Source organism: Bos taurus, chromosome 5 (assembly GCF_002263795.3).
Source record: "Bos taurus isolate L1 Dominette 01449 registration number 42190680 breed Hereford chromosome 5, ARS-UCD2.0, whole genome shotgun sequence".
NCBI lineage: Eukaryota > Metazoa > Chordata > Mammalia > Artiodactyla > Bovidae > Bos > Bos taurus.
Genome location: NC_037332.1, coordinates 17,883,064 through 17,899,665, shown reverse-complemented (window position 1 = coordinate 17,899,665; position 16,602 = coordinate 17,883,064). Strand labels below are relative to the sequence as shown.

Here is a 16,602-nt window from a genome sequence, read left to right as displayed (position 1 = left end):
GTTGCTGGTTGGAAAAACAATTCAGATGGATAAAGTCTGACACAGCTTTTTGTGTAATGATTAGAATTGTTCCTTTTTTGTGTGTTAACCACTAGAAAAACTTTTAAGAGAAATTGTCTTAAAATTGTCTTTTATTTCTTTCTCCCCTTTTCCCTGTAAGGTTAGTTACTCCGTTAGCAAATCACAGAGGATACTGCTTGCCCTGTGTTGGTTTGTCAGCTTTCCTCTCTATGTTATAGTCATTATGAATGGCCTAATGAGAGTTGCTTTTCATTTTTCCATTTGAAGTGTGTGTGAATAACCATAAAATCACTTACTTTGCAAATATAATTACAAATGTGTTCAGAATCAATGAAAATAAGTTTTTGATTGTAAGCACTGCTGTTTCCCTTTCCTAAGTAATCTACTTGTGAATATATTTGAGTTATGCTTATCAACTGTTTGTATTTGTAAATTATATTACTTAATCCTTGAGTTGGAGAAGGCAATGGCACCCCACTCCAGTACTCTTACCTGGAAAATCCCATGGACAGAGGAGCCTGGTGGGCTGCAGTCCATGGGGTCACTAAGAGTCGGACACGACTGAGCGACTTCACTTTCACTTTTCACTTTCATGCATTGGAGAAGGAAATGGCAACCCACTCCAGTGTTCTTGCCTGGAGAATCCCAGGGACAGGGCAGCCTGGTGGGCTGCCGTCTATGGGGTCACACAGAGTCGGACACGACTGAAGTGACTTAGGAGCAGCAGCAATCCTTGAGTATTAGAATTGAACTGTTTATTGGATCATTACTTTATTATTCATGTTGTGTCATTATTCTTAGATTTCTGATTTTAACACTTTTCCTGAATTTATTCTTCTTTACTTCAGGAACACTGTCAATAAGTAGTATGTCAATAACAGTATAGCCTTGTCATGTTACTTGTGATGATTCATTATTTTTTAATCTTTGTGTAAAAACACACACACACACAAAACACATAGAAAGCATTGTGGTAGATTCAGTTCAGTTCAGTCACTCAGTTGTGTCCGACTCCTTGTGACCCCATGAACCACAGCATGCCAGGCCTCCCTGTCCATCACCATCTCGTGGAGTTCACTCAGACTCACGTCCATCGAGTCAGTGATGTCATCCAGCCATCTCATCCTCTGTCGTCCCCTTCTCCTCCTGCCCCCAATCCCTCCCAGCATCAGAGTCTTTTCCAGTGAGTCAGTTCTTCGAATGAGGTGGCCAAAGTACTGGAGTTTCAGCTTTAGCATCATTTCTTCCAAAGAAATCCCAGGGCTGATCTCCTTCAGAATGGACTGGTTGGATCTCCTTGCAGTCCAAGGGACTCTCAAGAGTCTTCTCCAACACCACAGTTCAAAAGCACCAATTCTTCGGCGCTCAGCTTTCTTCACAGTCCAACTCGCACATCCATACATGACCACTGGAAAAACCATAGCCTTGACTAGACGGATCTTTGTTGGCAAAGTAATGTCTCTGCTTTTTAATATGCTATCTAGGTTGGTCATAACTTTTCTTCCAAGGAGTTGCTGCTGCTACTAAGTCGCTTCAGTCGTGTCCAACTCTGTTCGACCCCATAGAGTAAGCATCTTTTAATTTCATGGCTGCAGTCACCATCTGCAGTGATTTTGGAGCCCCAAAAAATAAAGTCTGACACTGTTTCCACTGTTTCCCCATCTATTTCCCATGAAGTGATGGGACCAGATGTGGTAGATTAGCAAACACCAGTTAAAAATCCGAAGACCTGTTCAAAGTGGCAAAACAATACTTGAACTCCCAATCCTAAGGCAGCATAGAGTGCTGGAAGTAGCAAGATCTCTGGAGTCAGCCAGACCTGACTGCAAGTGTTAGATCTGCAAATATGTAGGCACCTGGCACCAAGTTTGGCATACGTCTCAGAAAATGGTTACCAAGCCTAGTACTAATGAGGTTTTTAATGTTAAATAAGTTACTTGATCTTTCTGAGTCTCAAGTTTCTTCATCTTTAAAATTAAATAATTGGAGAGGACAATTTGAGTGAAGATATGAATGCATATGTTCACTAAAGGGTATGTGGGGCTGAGTGGCTAGAGGCAAGTTTGTAACCACTGAATCTGATCATTTGATGGTTACTGTAACTATTACAAATATATGATGAAAATAATCTTACCTGTTTCATAGAACTTCTCTTTTACACATATTATCTCATTCCATATGCCATAAGATGTTCAAAATAATCATAGAAATGATCTGGGCTGCTTATGGATTTGTTGTCGATTATTTTTTATATATTTTTCTATAATCTTGTCAGAATATGAATTTATACTTTCAGATTTGAAATATATCCTGATGATTTTTTCATTCTCATTTCTAAACCAATTTTTAGGAACTAGAATATAAAGAAAATAAGTTAAAGAATTTAGAAGATTCTCTTGAAGACTATAACAGAAAATTTGCAGTAATTCGTCATCAACAAAGCTTATTATATAAAGAATACCTAAGGTATAGGTGTTAGCAAAACTTTATAAATATGAATGTAGCATATTCTTATTAAAGTTAAGTAACAAAAGATATTTAGATATTTTCTTTTCCTTTATCCTCCTGCCTCTTCTCCTTTGCTTTGTGTTTTAGTTCCTTGTCCGTAAAATTCTGTGATAGTGATACTTTTTCATAGTTATTATTAACTCAATAACTTAATTATGTGAAATAACTTAATTATGTGAAAATGCCCAGATCTGAGTATTTTGTGAATATTATGGCACATATGAACAGTTCGTGTCAACAGTAGTTCTTTTTCATCACCAGCATCATTATTCATGTGTTTTCATAGAGAACTAGCCTGTTTCTTCTTATCTCTGCCATTTCATCTGTACTAATGGACTAATAGCTTTAGTAATAATTAGAATATCTGATCAAAGTTTGTTTAAACAGTAAGAATGATTATGATTTAATCCAACAAGAAAGCCAAAGCTAATTATAGGTGGGTCATGTTTGGGAATCTTCTAGTGTATGTCATGTTATCTCCTATGATGGTGCAGGAGTTAGGATTTCAAGGAAGATGGAACCATGTCCATTGAAGAAGAGGGGTGTTTTCTTTTCACACAATTCTTCATTTTTATTTATAAAATTTTTTCTAGAGGACTCCAGCAGACTTAGATCTCATTAGCCAGAATAGTAAATGAGCTGTCCAAGTCATATGTCCAGGTTTGAACCATTCAGTGCTGACACCATAAGTGGTTTATGCCAACCAAATTGGAGGTCTGGGTAGGCAATAATATCTTATACACCTTCTTTAAGTCTAATGATTTCTCACTTTGTATGGATTCTAAATATTTCACGATTATTTAACACTCAAATTTAAGAATAGGGTCAGAATACTGAGACTTGATTTCCAGAGTAAGTTTGGAATATTGATTATTTTCTTAATTATCTTCTGTTTTTAATAAAATGTTTACAAGATCCATTATCATTATATTGTAATAGTTATAGAGTAGTAATTTGTAGTTTAATTTGATAAAATAATTTGTTTTACCTTCATTTAATTAAATAATAATAATAACTTCCAGGATTAACCCTTTCAAGTGGGATTTTAACTTATGTTATCATATGTTGATTAGTTATAATTTCTCTTGTTTTATGGTAACTAAATTTCCATTATCTAAAGTTATCTGTTCCTATAGATTTACTGTATTGCTTTATTTTTAAATTCTTTAAAGTGAAAAGGAGAACTGGAAAACAGAATCTGAAACAATGAAAGAGGAAAAGAAAAGACTTGAGGATCAAATCCAACAAGATGCTATAAAAGTAAAAGAATATAATGTAAGTAAAGCACTTTTAAAACCAATATTCAATAGTATTCAAACTAAGATAGCTAGATTCAACAAGTAATATAAATGTGACTTTGTGCAGAATTTGCTCAGTGCTCTTCAGATGGATTCAGATGAAATGAAAAAAACACTTGCAGAAAATAGTAGAAAGATCACAGTCTTACAGGTGAATGAAAAGTCACTCATCAGGCAATATACAACTTTGGTAGAAATGGAGAGACAGCTTAGAAAAGAAAATGGGAAACAGAAGAATGAATTGATGGCAATGGAGGCTGAAGTTGGTGAAAAAATTGGACGTTTGCAGCGTTTTAAGGTATGTCTGATTTTTTTCAACTCTGAAAGTTTTCAGACAAGAAGGATAATATGTAATAACTATCACTTGGATTAATAGGAAACAGTTACTAACATTTGACCATAATCGCTCCATCTGTTTTTTGTAAGAGTATTTTAATTGCAGACATTTCTCCCCTTAGTATTTTAGTATGCATCTCTTAAAAAAAAAAGTCTTTTTCTGTTTATATGACTACAGTAACTTTATCATACTTAACAAAATTGACAACAGTACTTTATATATTGTCGAATGTCCAGACCACATCCACATTTCCTTATTGTCCCTGGATCCAGTCAAGGACTCTGCATTCTCCTTGGATGTTTCTTATCCTAAATCTTTTTAATATAGAATCTCCCCCTTTTTTTCTCCTCCTCTCTGAAAAATACTGAATGTTTAATTATATTCTGTCATAATTTTATTTGTTCCACTAACCATTATATTTACTAAAAGTTATCTTTGAAGCTGTGGTTATATTCAAGGAAACATTTTTGGCAAGACTACTTTGTACTTTGTAAGTAACACTTTATATTGTGTCATTCAAGAGATGGAATATCTGGTAGTCCCATTTTCATGACTGATAACTGTGTTAAGGGGAAGACAGCCATATATCTCTATTTTTAAGTGATTTAGTTAATTAACTCTTTGGTAATGTTTTGATACCATGCAAATAATCAGTTCTTTATTAGTTCTCTAATGGTTTTAACATCCATTGGTAATTGTTGCCTGACCCAATTATTTCATCAGGAGTTGCAAAAATCATGATGTTTCTAGTTTATTATGTACTTTTCATTTATTAGCAGATATTCTTTTATAAAATAAACAGCTTTTCCTCATAAGCCAAAGCTCTTTGGTTATCTTGAAGTATGGTTCCTGCTGTCAGACATAGTTTAAAGTTTCTTTACAGTTCTTATTGTCTTTATACTATCTCTGAGTAAGAATGTGTCATCAAAATAACATATTCTATAGTGATGTGAAGTAATTCTCCTTTGTGTGGTTATGATATACATTTGTTGTGGTTAGGCTCATTTGTTTTACATTTGTTTTCAACTTCACGGATAACTTTTTAAAAATTAAATTTGAATACATAAAGTATTTACACAAAAGATGTCATCAGAGAAATCTTACTTCTGTCGTTGTACCTTTTGCTTCATTATATTCCACCTGTTTGCCTCTTTTGTTGTTGTTTAGTGGCTAAGTCGTCTCCAACTCCTTTGTGACCCCATAGACTGTAGCCTGCCAGGCTCCTCTGAAATCTTGCATGGGATTTCCCAGGCAAGAATACTGGAATGAGTTGCCATTTTCTACTCCAGGGAAATCTTCCCAACCCAGGGATTGAACCTGTGTTTCCTGCATTATCAGGTGGGTTCTTTAGCACTGAGCCACCTGGGAAGCCCTTTACCTCCTTTGCTGCTGCTGCTGCTAAGTTGCTTCAGTCGTGTCTGACTCTGTGCGGCCCCATAGATGGCAGCCCACCAGGCTCCCCCGTCCCTGGGATTCTCCAGACAAGAACACTGGAGTGGGTTGCCATTTTCTTCTCCAATGCATGAAAGTGAAAAGTGAAAGTGAAGTCGCTCAGTCATGTCCGACTCCGAGCGACCCCATGGACTGCAGCCTACCAGGCTCCTCCATGGGATTTTCCAGGCAAGAGTACTGGAGTGGGTTCCCATTGCCTTCTCGCTTTAGGTAACTGAAAATCCTTCTGTTTCCTTTTGCAAGTGTTAGCAAAGACACAAAAAGTGGCATGCCATGTGTATTATTCTACATCTTGTTTTACATCTGATCTTATAGCTTATTTAAGTATGTATATATTCGTTTGCGGAGAAAGCAATGGCACCCCACTCCAGTACTCTTGCCTTGAAAATCCCATGGACAAAGGAGCCTAGTAGGCTCCAGTCCGTGGGGTCGCTCAGAGTCAGACACGACTGAGTGACTTCCCTTTCACTTTTCACTTTCATGCACTGGAGAAGGAAATGGCAACCCACTCCAGTGTTCTTGCCTGGAGAATCCCAGGGACAGGGCGGAGCCTGGTGGGCTGCCATCTATGGGGTCGCACAGAGTCGGACACGACGGAAGCGACTTAGCGGCAGCAGCATATTCATTTGACATGTCTGAATTTATATAGAGCATGTAAATCTTCCCTGGTTGCTCAGTGGTAAAGAATCCACCTGCAGTGCAAGAAACATGGGTTCAATCCCTGGGTCGGGAAGAGCCCCTGGAGAAAAAAATGGCATCCCACTCCACTATTCTTATGGGAAATCTCATGGACACAGGAGTCTGGTGGGCTCCAGTCCATGCAGTAGCAAAAGACTTGGACACGACTAGTCACTAAACAACAACAACAGTGTAAACCAAAGAATTCAAAGTAAAATTAAAATGTTACTTGAGTTCCTTGCCATCTCCTTTTAAAGATAATAGTGAGTGAAATTGTCATGCTAATAAACTTATCTACAATATGAAATGTTATTATTTTTGTGTTATATTTTATAGAATGTTTTTCTTGGAGTATTACAAATATGGCTAGTATTTGAGATAGAAGGAAGAAAGAACTGGAATTTTCTTCCTCTTCAGCCTAAATTTTTGTTTGTTTTTGCAACACTTTGAAAGCCAAAAAGAAAAGGTGGGGCTGTTATTTTTAAAGATGTGAAACATGATCTTCCTCACCACACAGCAAAAGTGAAACAGAATCCCAAGGGTAAGGTAGAATAGGGGATACTTATTTCTATAGAGGAGTTTTCAAAATGAGGTCTGAAGTACTATTACAAATATTTTCCCCTCATTATTCTACTTCAGAATGAATTATAACCATAAATAATTTGGGGGGTTTTTTACTTTTTTTTTTTTTTTTTTAATTTTTGGCTCTGCCACTTGACTTGCTGGATCTTAGTTCCCTGACCAGGGGTTGAACCCAGGCCACCACAGTGAAAGTGCTAAGTCCTAACACTGGACCACCAGGGAACTCATAAATTCTTTATCTTTCTCATGTCATAAATTTGGTTTTCTGTTCAGACATTTCTTTTTGGTGTTAATACGATGTCTTTAAGTAGTGACTTTCATAGCTCTGTAACTAAAGAGTTGAAGATAAACCAAGTAATTTAGACTTCGATACTATTTATTCTAGATAGCTATGATTCAAAGAAGTTTTTTTCCCCTATATAATGTTTCTTTTCTGTGAGCAAAAGATTTTCTTTAATTTTATAGCGAGTTTGTTTAATAATAAATAATCAGAAATAGGGACTTCCCTGGTAGCTCAGTGGTAGACAATCTGCCTGACAGTGCAGGAGACATGGTTTCGATCCCTGATCTGGGAAGATCCCACATACTGTGGAGCAGCTGAACCTGTGTGCCACAGCTATTGAGCCTGTGATCTGGAGCCTGGGAACCACAACTCCTGAAGCCCGCACGTCCTGGCGCCCGTGCTCTGCAGCGAGAGAAGCCGCCATAGTGAGAAGCCTACGCACACCTAGGGAGTACGCCTGCTGGACACAACTAAAGAAAAGCTGCGCAGCAACAAAGACCCAGCACAGCCAGAATTAAAAAGAAAAGCAGAAGTAGCTAAACTCTAAATGTTACCTGCAGGGATGCAAATTTTGCCTTTCAGTTTTCAAAAGACAAGTTTTTTTAAACCTTATAAAATTTTAAAAAGCCATCCAAAGATATATTCTAAGTGATACGCTTTCTTGCTGCTGTATATATACTTCTCAGATTAACTGAATTTCATTTAACTATGACAGGAGTTATAAAAGAATTCATTTTATTTTTGTTAAGATTTTCAATGTCCAAATATCATTTCTTATATGAAAGTAATTAATAATTATTGCAATATGTTTTCATACAGGATACATCTGATTCTTTTAATGATTCTGAAATCTGTTTTGCTTTCAGCTGTATTATCTCAAAAGTGGCTAGTGCTTTACCAGAAAAAAAAAAAAACAACACTTCAATTCAATGTATCTTTATTTACATAGGAAATGGCCGTTTTCAAGATTGCAGCACTACAAAAAGTTGTAGATAATAGTGTCTCTCTGTCGGAACTAGAATTGGCCAATAGACAATACAATGAACTGACTGCTAAGTACAGAGATATCTTGCAAAAAGATAATATGCTTGTTCAAAGAACAAATAACTTGGAACACCTAGAGGTAAGTTGATGTGATCCTTAAACCTTGTGATATGAGCCTCTCTTTGTGTGTGAGGGGGGTGGTATCTGTAGGTACAGAATAATTTCTGGACAGCTTCTTCCAGGTCATCTTCCTTAGCCTATTTGCGGAATTTAGCTGAATCAGACCTCTTAAACCAGGCACTTGAAAAAAGAATGTGGAACATATAGAATAATGTAATCAAAAGAGAAAGCATTATTAAGCATCCACCGTTTTCACTTACCCTGACCTCTGATTGCCTCATGGCCCATAGTTTTGGGGGATGGATGTAGCAGAGAGTAGATGAGACATAAATCTCTCTTCCTGGACCATGGATGACCTCTGCAAATCTGTAGCCTTTCTTACTGTCTGGAAAGAGAAAAGTGGCCTGGAGTATCTTGGTTTAATTCAAGTCTATGAAATAACCCTGGTGGCTCAGATGATAAGGAATCCGCCTGCTTTGCAAGAGATCCGGGTTTGATCCCTGTGTTGAGAAGATCTCCTAGAGAAGGGAATGGCTACCCACTCCCAGGATTCTTGGAGAATTCCATGGATAGAGGAGCCTGGTGGACTACAGTCCATGGGGTCGCATAGAGTTGGACAGGACTGAGTGACTAACACTTTCATGAATAGGACCCAAGACCCTTTATAATTCTCTTCTAGCCACTTGATCTTCATATGTTTTACATTAAGAAAACAAGCTCCTGTTTTTGTTTCTCTTCTTCATCAAAAGTAAGAAATTATGTCTTTTGGTTCATTTTCTTTTATGATACTCATTGAAATAGAATGAGATCTAAATCTTTTGGTTTGAAAGCTCTTACTTGCTTCTCAGTTGAGTTCAGTCGCTCAGTCGTGTCCACCTCTTTGCGACCCCATGAATCGCAGCACGCCAGGCCTCCCTGTCCATCACCATCTCCCGGAGTTCACTCAGTCTCACGTCCATCGAGTCGGTAATGCCATCCAGCCATCTCATCCTCTATCGTCCCCTTCTCCTCCTGCCCCCAATCCCTCCCAGCATCAGAGTCTTTTCCAATGAGTCAGCTCTGCACAGAGTTTCAGCTTTAGCACCATTCCTTCCAAAGAAATCCCAGGGCTGATCTCCTTCAGAATGGACTGGTTGGATCTCCTGGCAGTCCAAGGGACTCTCCAGAGTCTTCTCCAACACCACAGTTCAAAAGCATCAATTCTTCGGCGCTCAGCTTTCTTCACAGTCCAACTCTCGCATCCATACATGACCACTGGAAAAACCATAGTCTTGACTAGACGGACCTTTGTTGGCAAAGTAATGTCTCTGCTTTTCAATATGCTGTCTAGGTTGGTCATAACTTTCCTTCCAAGGAGTAAGCGTCTTTTAATTTCATGGCTGCAATCACCATCTGCAGTGATTTTGGAGCTCCAAAAAAGAAAGTCTGACACTGTTTCCACTGTTTCCCCATCTATTTCCCATGAAGTGATGAGACCAGATGCCATGATCTTAGTTTTCTGAATGTTGTGCTTTAAGCCAACTTTTTCACTCTCCTCTTTCACTTTCATCAAGAGGCTTTTGAGTTCCTCTTCACTTGCTTAGGGAGGCATATTCAAGAAAATATTCTGAATAGCTTTCAGTGGCTCCTACACAGTTATATGTTTTTGTTGTTCAGTTGTTCAGTCATATCCAACTCTGCGACCCCATGGACTGCAGCATGCCAGCCTTTCCTGCCCTTCACCATCTCCCAGAGCTTGCTCAAACTCATGTCCATTGAGTCAGTGATGCCACCCAACCATCTTGACCTTTGTTGTCCTCTGCTCCTCCTGCCTTCAATCTTTTATTTTTTATCCTGCTTTCAGTCTTTTATAATGACACAATTATCTGAGTCATTATTTATTAGTATTAACTAGAAATAATCAGGATCAGTTTACTTTTTATTATTTTTGTTGAAGAGAGATGATTATATTAATTTTGTATAAAATTCTGCATATTTAAGTGTGATAATAATCTCACCTTTTCCCCATCTTTTATATCTGCTGTCCTCACTTCTCTAACATTAAAAATTATAGATATGAATGAATAACTTTTAACTTTTAAAATTTATTTTCCCAGATAACATTTTTCATTTCTACTCAAACCTTAAACTTTTTTCTATTTGTAGTATATCCTTTTCTCTTCTTTACTTCCTGTATCTCAGTTATAATTCTGAACATATGTGCCTCTCTACTGGGAAGTCTTAGTTTTATTCTCTACCATTATTATTGTGGTAATGATTCAGTTCAGTTCAGTTCGGTCACTCAGTCGTGTCCAGCTCTTTGCAACCCCATGGATTGCAGTATGTCAGGCTTCCCTGTATCACGAACTCCCGGACCTTACTCAGACTGAGGTCTATCGAGTTGGTGATGGCATCCAACCATCTCATCCTGTGTCATCCCCTTCTCCTCCCACCTTCAGTCATTCCCAGCATCAAGGTATTTTCCAATGAGTCAGTTCTTTGCATCAGGTGGCCAAAGTATTGGAGTATCAGCTGCAGCATCAGTCCTTCCAGTGAATATTCAGGACTAATTTCCCTTAGGATGGACTAGTTGGATCTCCTTGCAGTCCAAGGGACTTTCAAGAATATCGTCCAACCCCACAGTTCAAAAGCATCAATTCTTCAGTGCTTAGCTTTCTTTATAGTCCAACTCTCACATCCATACATGACTACTGGAAAAACCAAAGCTTTGACTAGACAGACTTTTGTTGGCAAAGTAATGTCTCTGCTTTTTAATATGCTGTCTAGGTTGGTCATAACTTTTCTTCCAAAGAGCAAGCGTCTTTTAATTTCATGGCTGCAGTCACTGTCTACAGTGATTTTGGAGCCCCCAAAAATAAAGTCTCTCACATTTCCATTGTTTCCCGTCTGTTTGCCATGAAGCAATGGGACCAGATGCCATGATCTTCGTTTTCTGAATGCTGAGCTTTAAGCCAACTTTTTCACTCTCTTCTTTCACTTTCATCAAGAGGCTCTTTAGTTCCTCTTTGCTTTCTGCCATAAGTGTGGTGTCATCTGCATTTCTGAGGTTATTGATATTTCTCCTGGCAATCTTGATTCCAGCTTGTGCTTCATCCAGTCCAGCATTTTTCATGATGTACTCTGCCTAGAAGTTAAATAAGCAGGGTGACAATATACAGCCTTGACGTACTCCTTTCCAGATATGGAACCTGTCTGCTGTTCCATGTCCATACTTCCATGTTACATTCTACTTGCTGCCACCAGAATGGTCATTCTAAACAGGAATCTGACGATGCCCTTCCCTTCCTTAAGGGAAGGTTATGAAACTGTTGAGTATCCATGTTGGCCAAAAGTGAACATGGCATAAGCTAGTGCTCAGAAGGTTAGGATATACAAGATGTACAAGTATACAGTTTTGTATACTGGATATACAAGATTTTAATGATTATTTTAAAATAATATTTTATATGTATGTTCATACAACATATATACATGTGTATGTCTATATTTGTATTACATATAGGGAAACTTCTACTTTTGTTAAAAAAAAGTTGGTGAGCTTTAGGACATTATTGTGTGAAGTTAAGACAATGTCACTTCTGTGGTATTAGTCAAAATTACAGGGTCCTTTCTCAGTGATGTTGCTATTTTATTTAGTGTGAAAATGTATCCCTAAAAGAACAAATGGAGTCTATCAGTAAAGAACTGGAGATTACCAAAGAAAAGCTTCACACTATTGAACAAGCCTGGGAACAAGAAACTAAATTAGGTAAGTATTATGACTCTGATAATATAAAATAATTAAGATCTAATAGTGAGTATTTTTTCATTTAAAGTTCTCTTTCTATACCAGATAGATAAAAAGGAAATTGTTTGATAAAAAATGAACTCTCTGCCTAACTGTTTAATTTAGCAGGCAGTTGATGAATTAGTGTTGCACTAATCTCTACCAAGATTTGATTTTTAGTTATTAAATTGGATTTGTTTCTAAGGAAATCATATGTGCTAAAATTTATGAGTTAGCATTAGGTATTATATTGAACCATTTAAGAATTAATGCAGATGATAATTTTGAAATATCTGTATTTTAATGATAGTATAATGAACTCTTTCACTGTGTGTAAAGTTACATTAGCAATATATCATTTGATATTTTTAAATTAAAAGATGACCTTAAGCATATTGCTACAGTTTCACTACTATATCAATTCTGTATTACCTTATACATGTTTATATATTTTATATACTTAAAACTATAATAAACATTGTATGCTATATTTATTTAGTAGATACAAAATATTTCATTTTTTATTCATTATACTTATAAATATTCATACCATAAAGTACTGTGTTTGAGGGATTAAATCACCCGCTTTTCTAAGTTTTGGTATTGCTTATTTATTGCTGCTGTCAACATTTTCATGTGTATCTAACAGAGATACTATTGTCTCAAAGGGTATTAAATTCTATGTGGCTTCTGCTAAGATTTTCCATATTCATTTTTCAAATGGTTTTCCTAGTTCATGAGATTTAAGTTATTTTATCTTACTAGCATTATGCTTTCTAGATAAATTTGCTCCTTTGGGTAAGGTGTTTCTTTTGTTTTCTATACCTTGGAGCTCTAATGTTTTTCAAGGTTTCTGTTACTGTTAAATTGTTAACAGATGTAGTTTAGAGAGGCTTGACATTGGGAAGTCTAAAATAAGCTACTTTTAGAAATGTGATTTTTAATTCATTAAGAGATTAAAAGTGAATTGACTTTCATCTAACTCTTAAATGAAAGAAGATGAAATTTTAACTGAGATAGAGAAAAGAATATTATATACAGTTTCAGTAAGCTCTTTGTTCATCCTATCCTGTGTCTCTTTAATAAGTGCTGAGTTCCTTATAGAAATTCCTTAATTTCAAATACTTTAATCTCTCTGATACATGGCTTTGTATCACTGAATTTTTAAAAGCTTTTATTTCCTGTTGCCCTTCCTTATCTCTTTGTTTATTAGTGTCACTTTATTACTTTTTTTCATGCAGGAATTGATTGGTGTTGGCTGTTACTCTCCCTAGGACACTCCAAATACAGAGTGTCTCTTTTCACTATCAGAGTTTAGCACAAAAGAAAATGGAAAGGGGTTTTATGTTCTTTGTATATTTATATTTACTGCAACTTTTTTTTCTGTCCTTCATGGTGGTTAGTTGCCTAAATGGTTCCATAATGTTTTCCTAACACATTTAGCTTTCCAGTAATGTTACTATTAGTTATTTGATCACTGCCTGCAGCAACTATTTTAGATATATACAGGACAAAAGGAAGTACTTCTTAAAACTGATGTAGACACCAAAACAATTTGCCTGGTTTCCAAAAAATTTATGTACTTTTGAGCAAACTCAGTTATAGAACTCAAGCTTGTAAAGCTAGAAAGATAGAAGGGCATTATTGTAAAAGACAAAATGAATCACTGCACAGTTCCTTAAAATAATTGACTTGCCTGAACATAATGATTAATTGACACTCTAAAAAATAAAACTCTCTACCAAATGTCTTTTTCCTGGAGCACGTCTGTTATGCATAACAGAAATACTCATTTTCTCTTCTTAAAAAATGACTAACATTCCTACATGATACCTTTTCATTGTAAACTGGGGTGTTTTTTTGGTTTTCTTTTCATTTAACCACAAACTTTTGTGTACAAAGATAAGCTATACAACTGCATATATAAGATGAGGGTGTAATAACTAATAAAATTAAATAAAATAACTTATTTGAGGATGGCCCAGTGATCAAGATTCTGCACTTCTACCACAGGGAGTCCGGGTTCGATCCCTGGTCAGGGAACTAGATCCCATATTCTACAACTAAGAGTTCTTATGCCACAACTAAAAGACCACACATTCTGCAACACAGATTGGAAGACCTGTGTGTGGCAACTGAGACCTGCTACAGCCAAACAAATAAATAAATATTTAAAGATTAATAAATAATGGGATTCTCCAGGCAAGAATACTGGAATGGGTTGTCATTTCCTCCACCCAGGGATCTTCCCAACCCAGGGATCAAAGCTGCATCTCTTTCATCTTCTGCATTGGCAGACAGTGTCTTTGCCACTAGCACCACCTGGGAAACCCATTCAGTTCAGTTCAGTTGCTCAGTCGTGTCCGACTCTTTGTGACCCTATGAATCGCAGCATGCCAGGCCTCCCTGTCCATCACCAACTCCTGGAGTTTAGTCAAACTCATGTCCATCGAGTCAGTGATGCCATCCAGCCATCTCATCCTCTGTCATCCCCTTCTCCTCCTGCCCCCAATCCCTCCCAGCATCAGGGTCTTTTCCAATGAGTCAGCTCTTTGGATAAGGTGGCCAAAGTATTGGAGTTTCAGCTTTAGCATCAGTCCTTCCAATGAACACCCAGGACTGATCTCCTTTAGGATGGACTGGTTGGACCTCCTTGTAGTCCAAGGGACTCTGAAGAGTCTTCTCCAACACCACAGTTCAAAAGCATTAGATATATACAAAAGCCAAATAATATTCAGGGTTAAAGAAGATATTTGGTAAAATCGCTAAATCACATTGCTTCAGGTTTTACTTTTTTACTCTTTAAGACTTTAAAAGTAAAGTCATTGAACTTGCATTCACAGAGTAGTGTTACTTCACTGTATTTCTTCTTATACAATGTATTTCTCAGTTAACAAAATGTGTTTATTTGCCCTTTTTTGTCTTCCTATTTGTGACACCTCCCACACTACATCTTTTACATGGTTACTTCTGTACAGGCATACCTTGGACATACTGCAAGTTCAGGTCTAGACCAGCACAACAAAACAAATATTGCAATAAATGAGTCACAGAAATGTTTTAGTTTCCCAGTGCCTATAAAAGTTATGTTTACATTATACTATAGTGTATTAGGTGTGTAATCGTATTATATATAAACAAATAATATGCATACCTTAATGCTAAAATACTTCAGTGCTAAAAAATGCTAGCCATCATCTGAACCTTCAGTTTGTCATAGTAGTAGCATCAAAGATCACTGATCATGGATCACATAACCAATATACTAGTAGTGGAAAAGGGTGAGATATTGTGAGAATTACCATTGTGACACAGAAACACAAAAAGAGCAAACGGTATTGGAGAAATGGCACCAGTAGACTTACTCGGCTCAGGCCTGTCGCCACATACCTTCAGTTTAAAAACAAAAAGAAAAAAAAAATGCAGTTATCTGCCAAGCTCAATAAAGTAAAGCACAAAATGCCTTTCATCCTATGAAGAATAATTTTTATGATCATTTGAATGATGAAACGTGGAAGTTCCCGAGAGATTAAATGGGGTAGGCAGCATACAGACAAGATGTAACAGAGCTACGACTAGTGCCCAGGTCTGTCATAATTCAAAAGGCTCATGTGTTTTCCACAGAACCATATTACCTCCTTATATGATGTCTAAAATATTGGGGATAACATTTTGATAAGAGGAGCATAAGATTTACCAACATATTGTTGCATTTAGGAAATGAATCTAACATGGATAAGGCAAAGAAATCTGTAACCAACAGTGAGATTGTTTCTATTTCAAAAAAAATCACTATGCTGGAGATGAAGGAATTAAATGAAAGGCAGAGGGCTGAACATTCTCAAAAAATGTACGAACATGTGAAGACTTCACTACAGCAAGTGGAGGAACGCAATTTTGAATTGGAAACCAAATTTGCTGAGGTTTGATATTATAATTTTTATCATGCAGTTAGAAAGTAAATAATTATTCACGGTAGCCATTGTATTATTGGAAGAGGTTTGTTTGTAACTCTGAAGCAGCATATTAATACAGTGCTTGTGTTTCATGTAATAGATAAATAATGTAGCTTTATATCTGAAATGTTTAAAAAGAAACCATGTATTTCTGTGATTGAGTTCTTATTTCTTACCAGCATTACAAAATTTAGGTGTAATGTGCAAAACGATGTTATTTGCTTAATGGAATTTCCTTCCATTGTCATCCATTCATTTAACAGTTATTATTTCTGAGTGCCTATAACATGCCAGATGCTGTGTGGGAACTGGAGTTATAGCACAAAATAAGAAAGACAGTAATCTCTCCTCTCAGGGACTTCATTCTAATAGAAAGTTTTAGACTTTTTTGATATGGTTAAAATTATTAAATTGGCTGGCAATAATATCGTTTGCAAATATTCAACAATTTATGATGAATATATAATCATATATATTCTCAAGCACTCTTCCTTGACAATTAGTAAATTTCTCAGGTCATTCATGTTATTTTGTTTGTTTTAACCAAGTCATTAAATAATATATTAAGATTTCATTAATATTAACTTTATTTATAGATGATATAATTGAAGTAAAAT

The 16,602-nt window shown here is 36.5% G+C and overlaps 1 protein-coding gene across 8 annotated transcripts in view; it reads left to right on the top strand.

Annotated features, from left to right (window-relative positions):
* CEP290 (centrosomal protein 290) overlaps positions 1-16,602 on the top strand; it is a 96,056-nt gene that overhangs the window by 33,127 nt on the left and 46,327 nt on the right. For 7 of the 8 annotated variants that reach the window (XM_059886126.1, XM_059886125.1, XM_005206047.5 and 4 more), the window contains 6 exons: positions 2,372-2,487; positions 3,702-3,804; positions 3,895-4,125; positions 8,109-8,282; positions 11,900-12,011; positions 15,747-15,952. In XM_059886126.1, coding sequence (XP_059742109.1) covers positions 2,372-2,487; positions 3,702-3,804; positions 3,895-4,125; positions 8,109-8,282; positions 11,900-12,011; positions 15,747-15,952 — 942 coding nt within the window. 8 annotated transcript variants of the gene reach the window in all.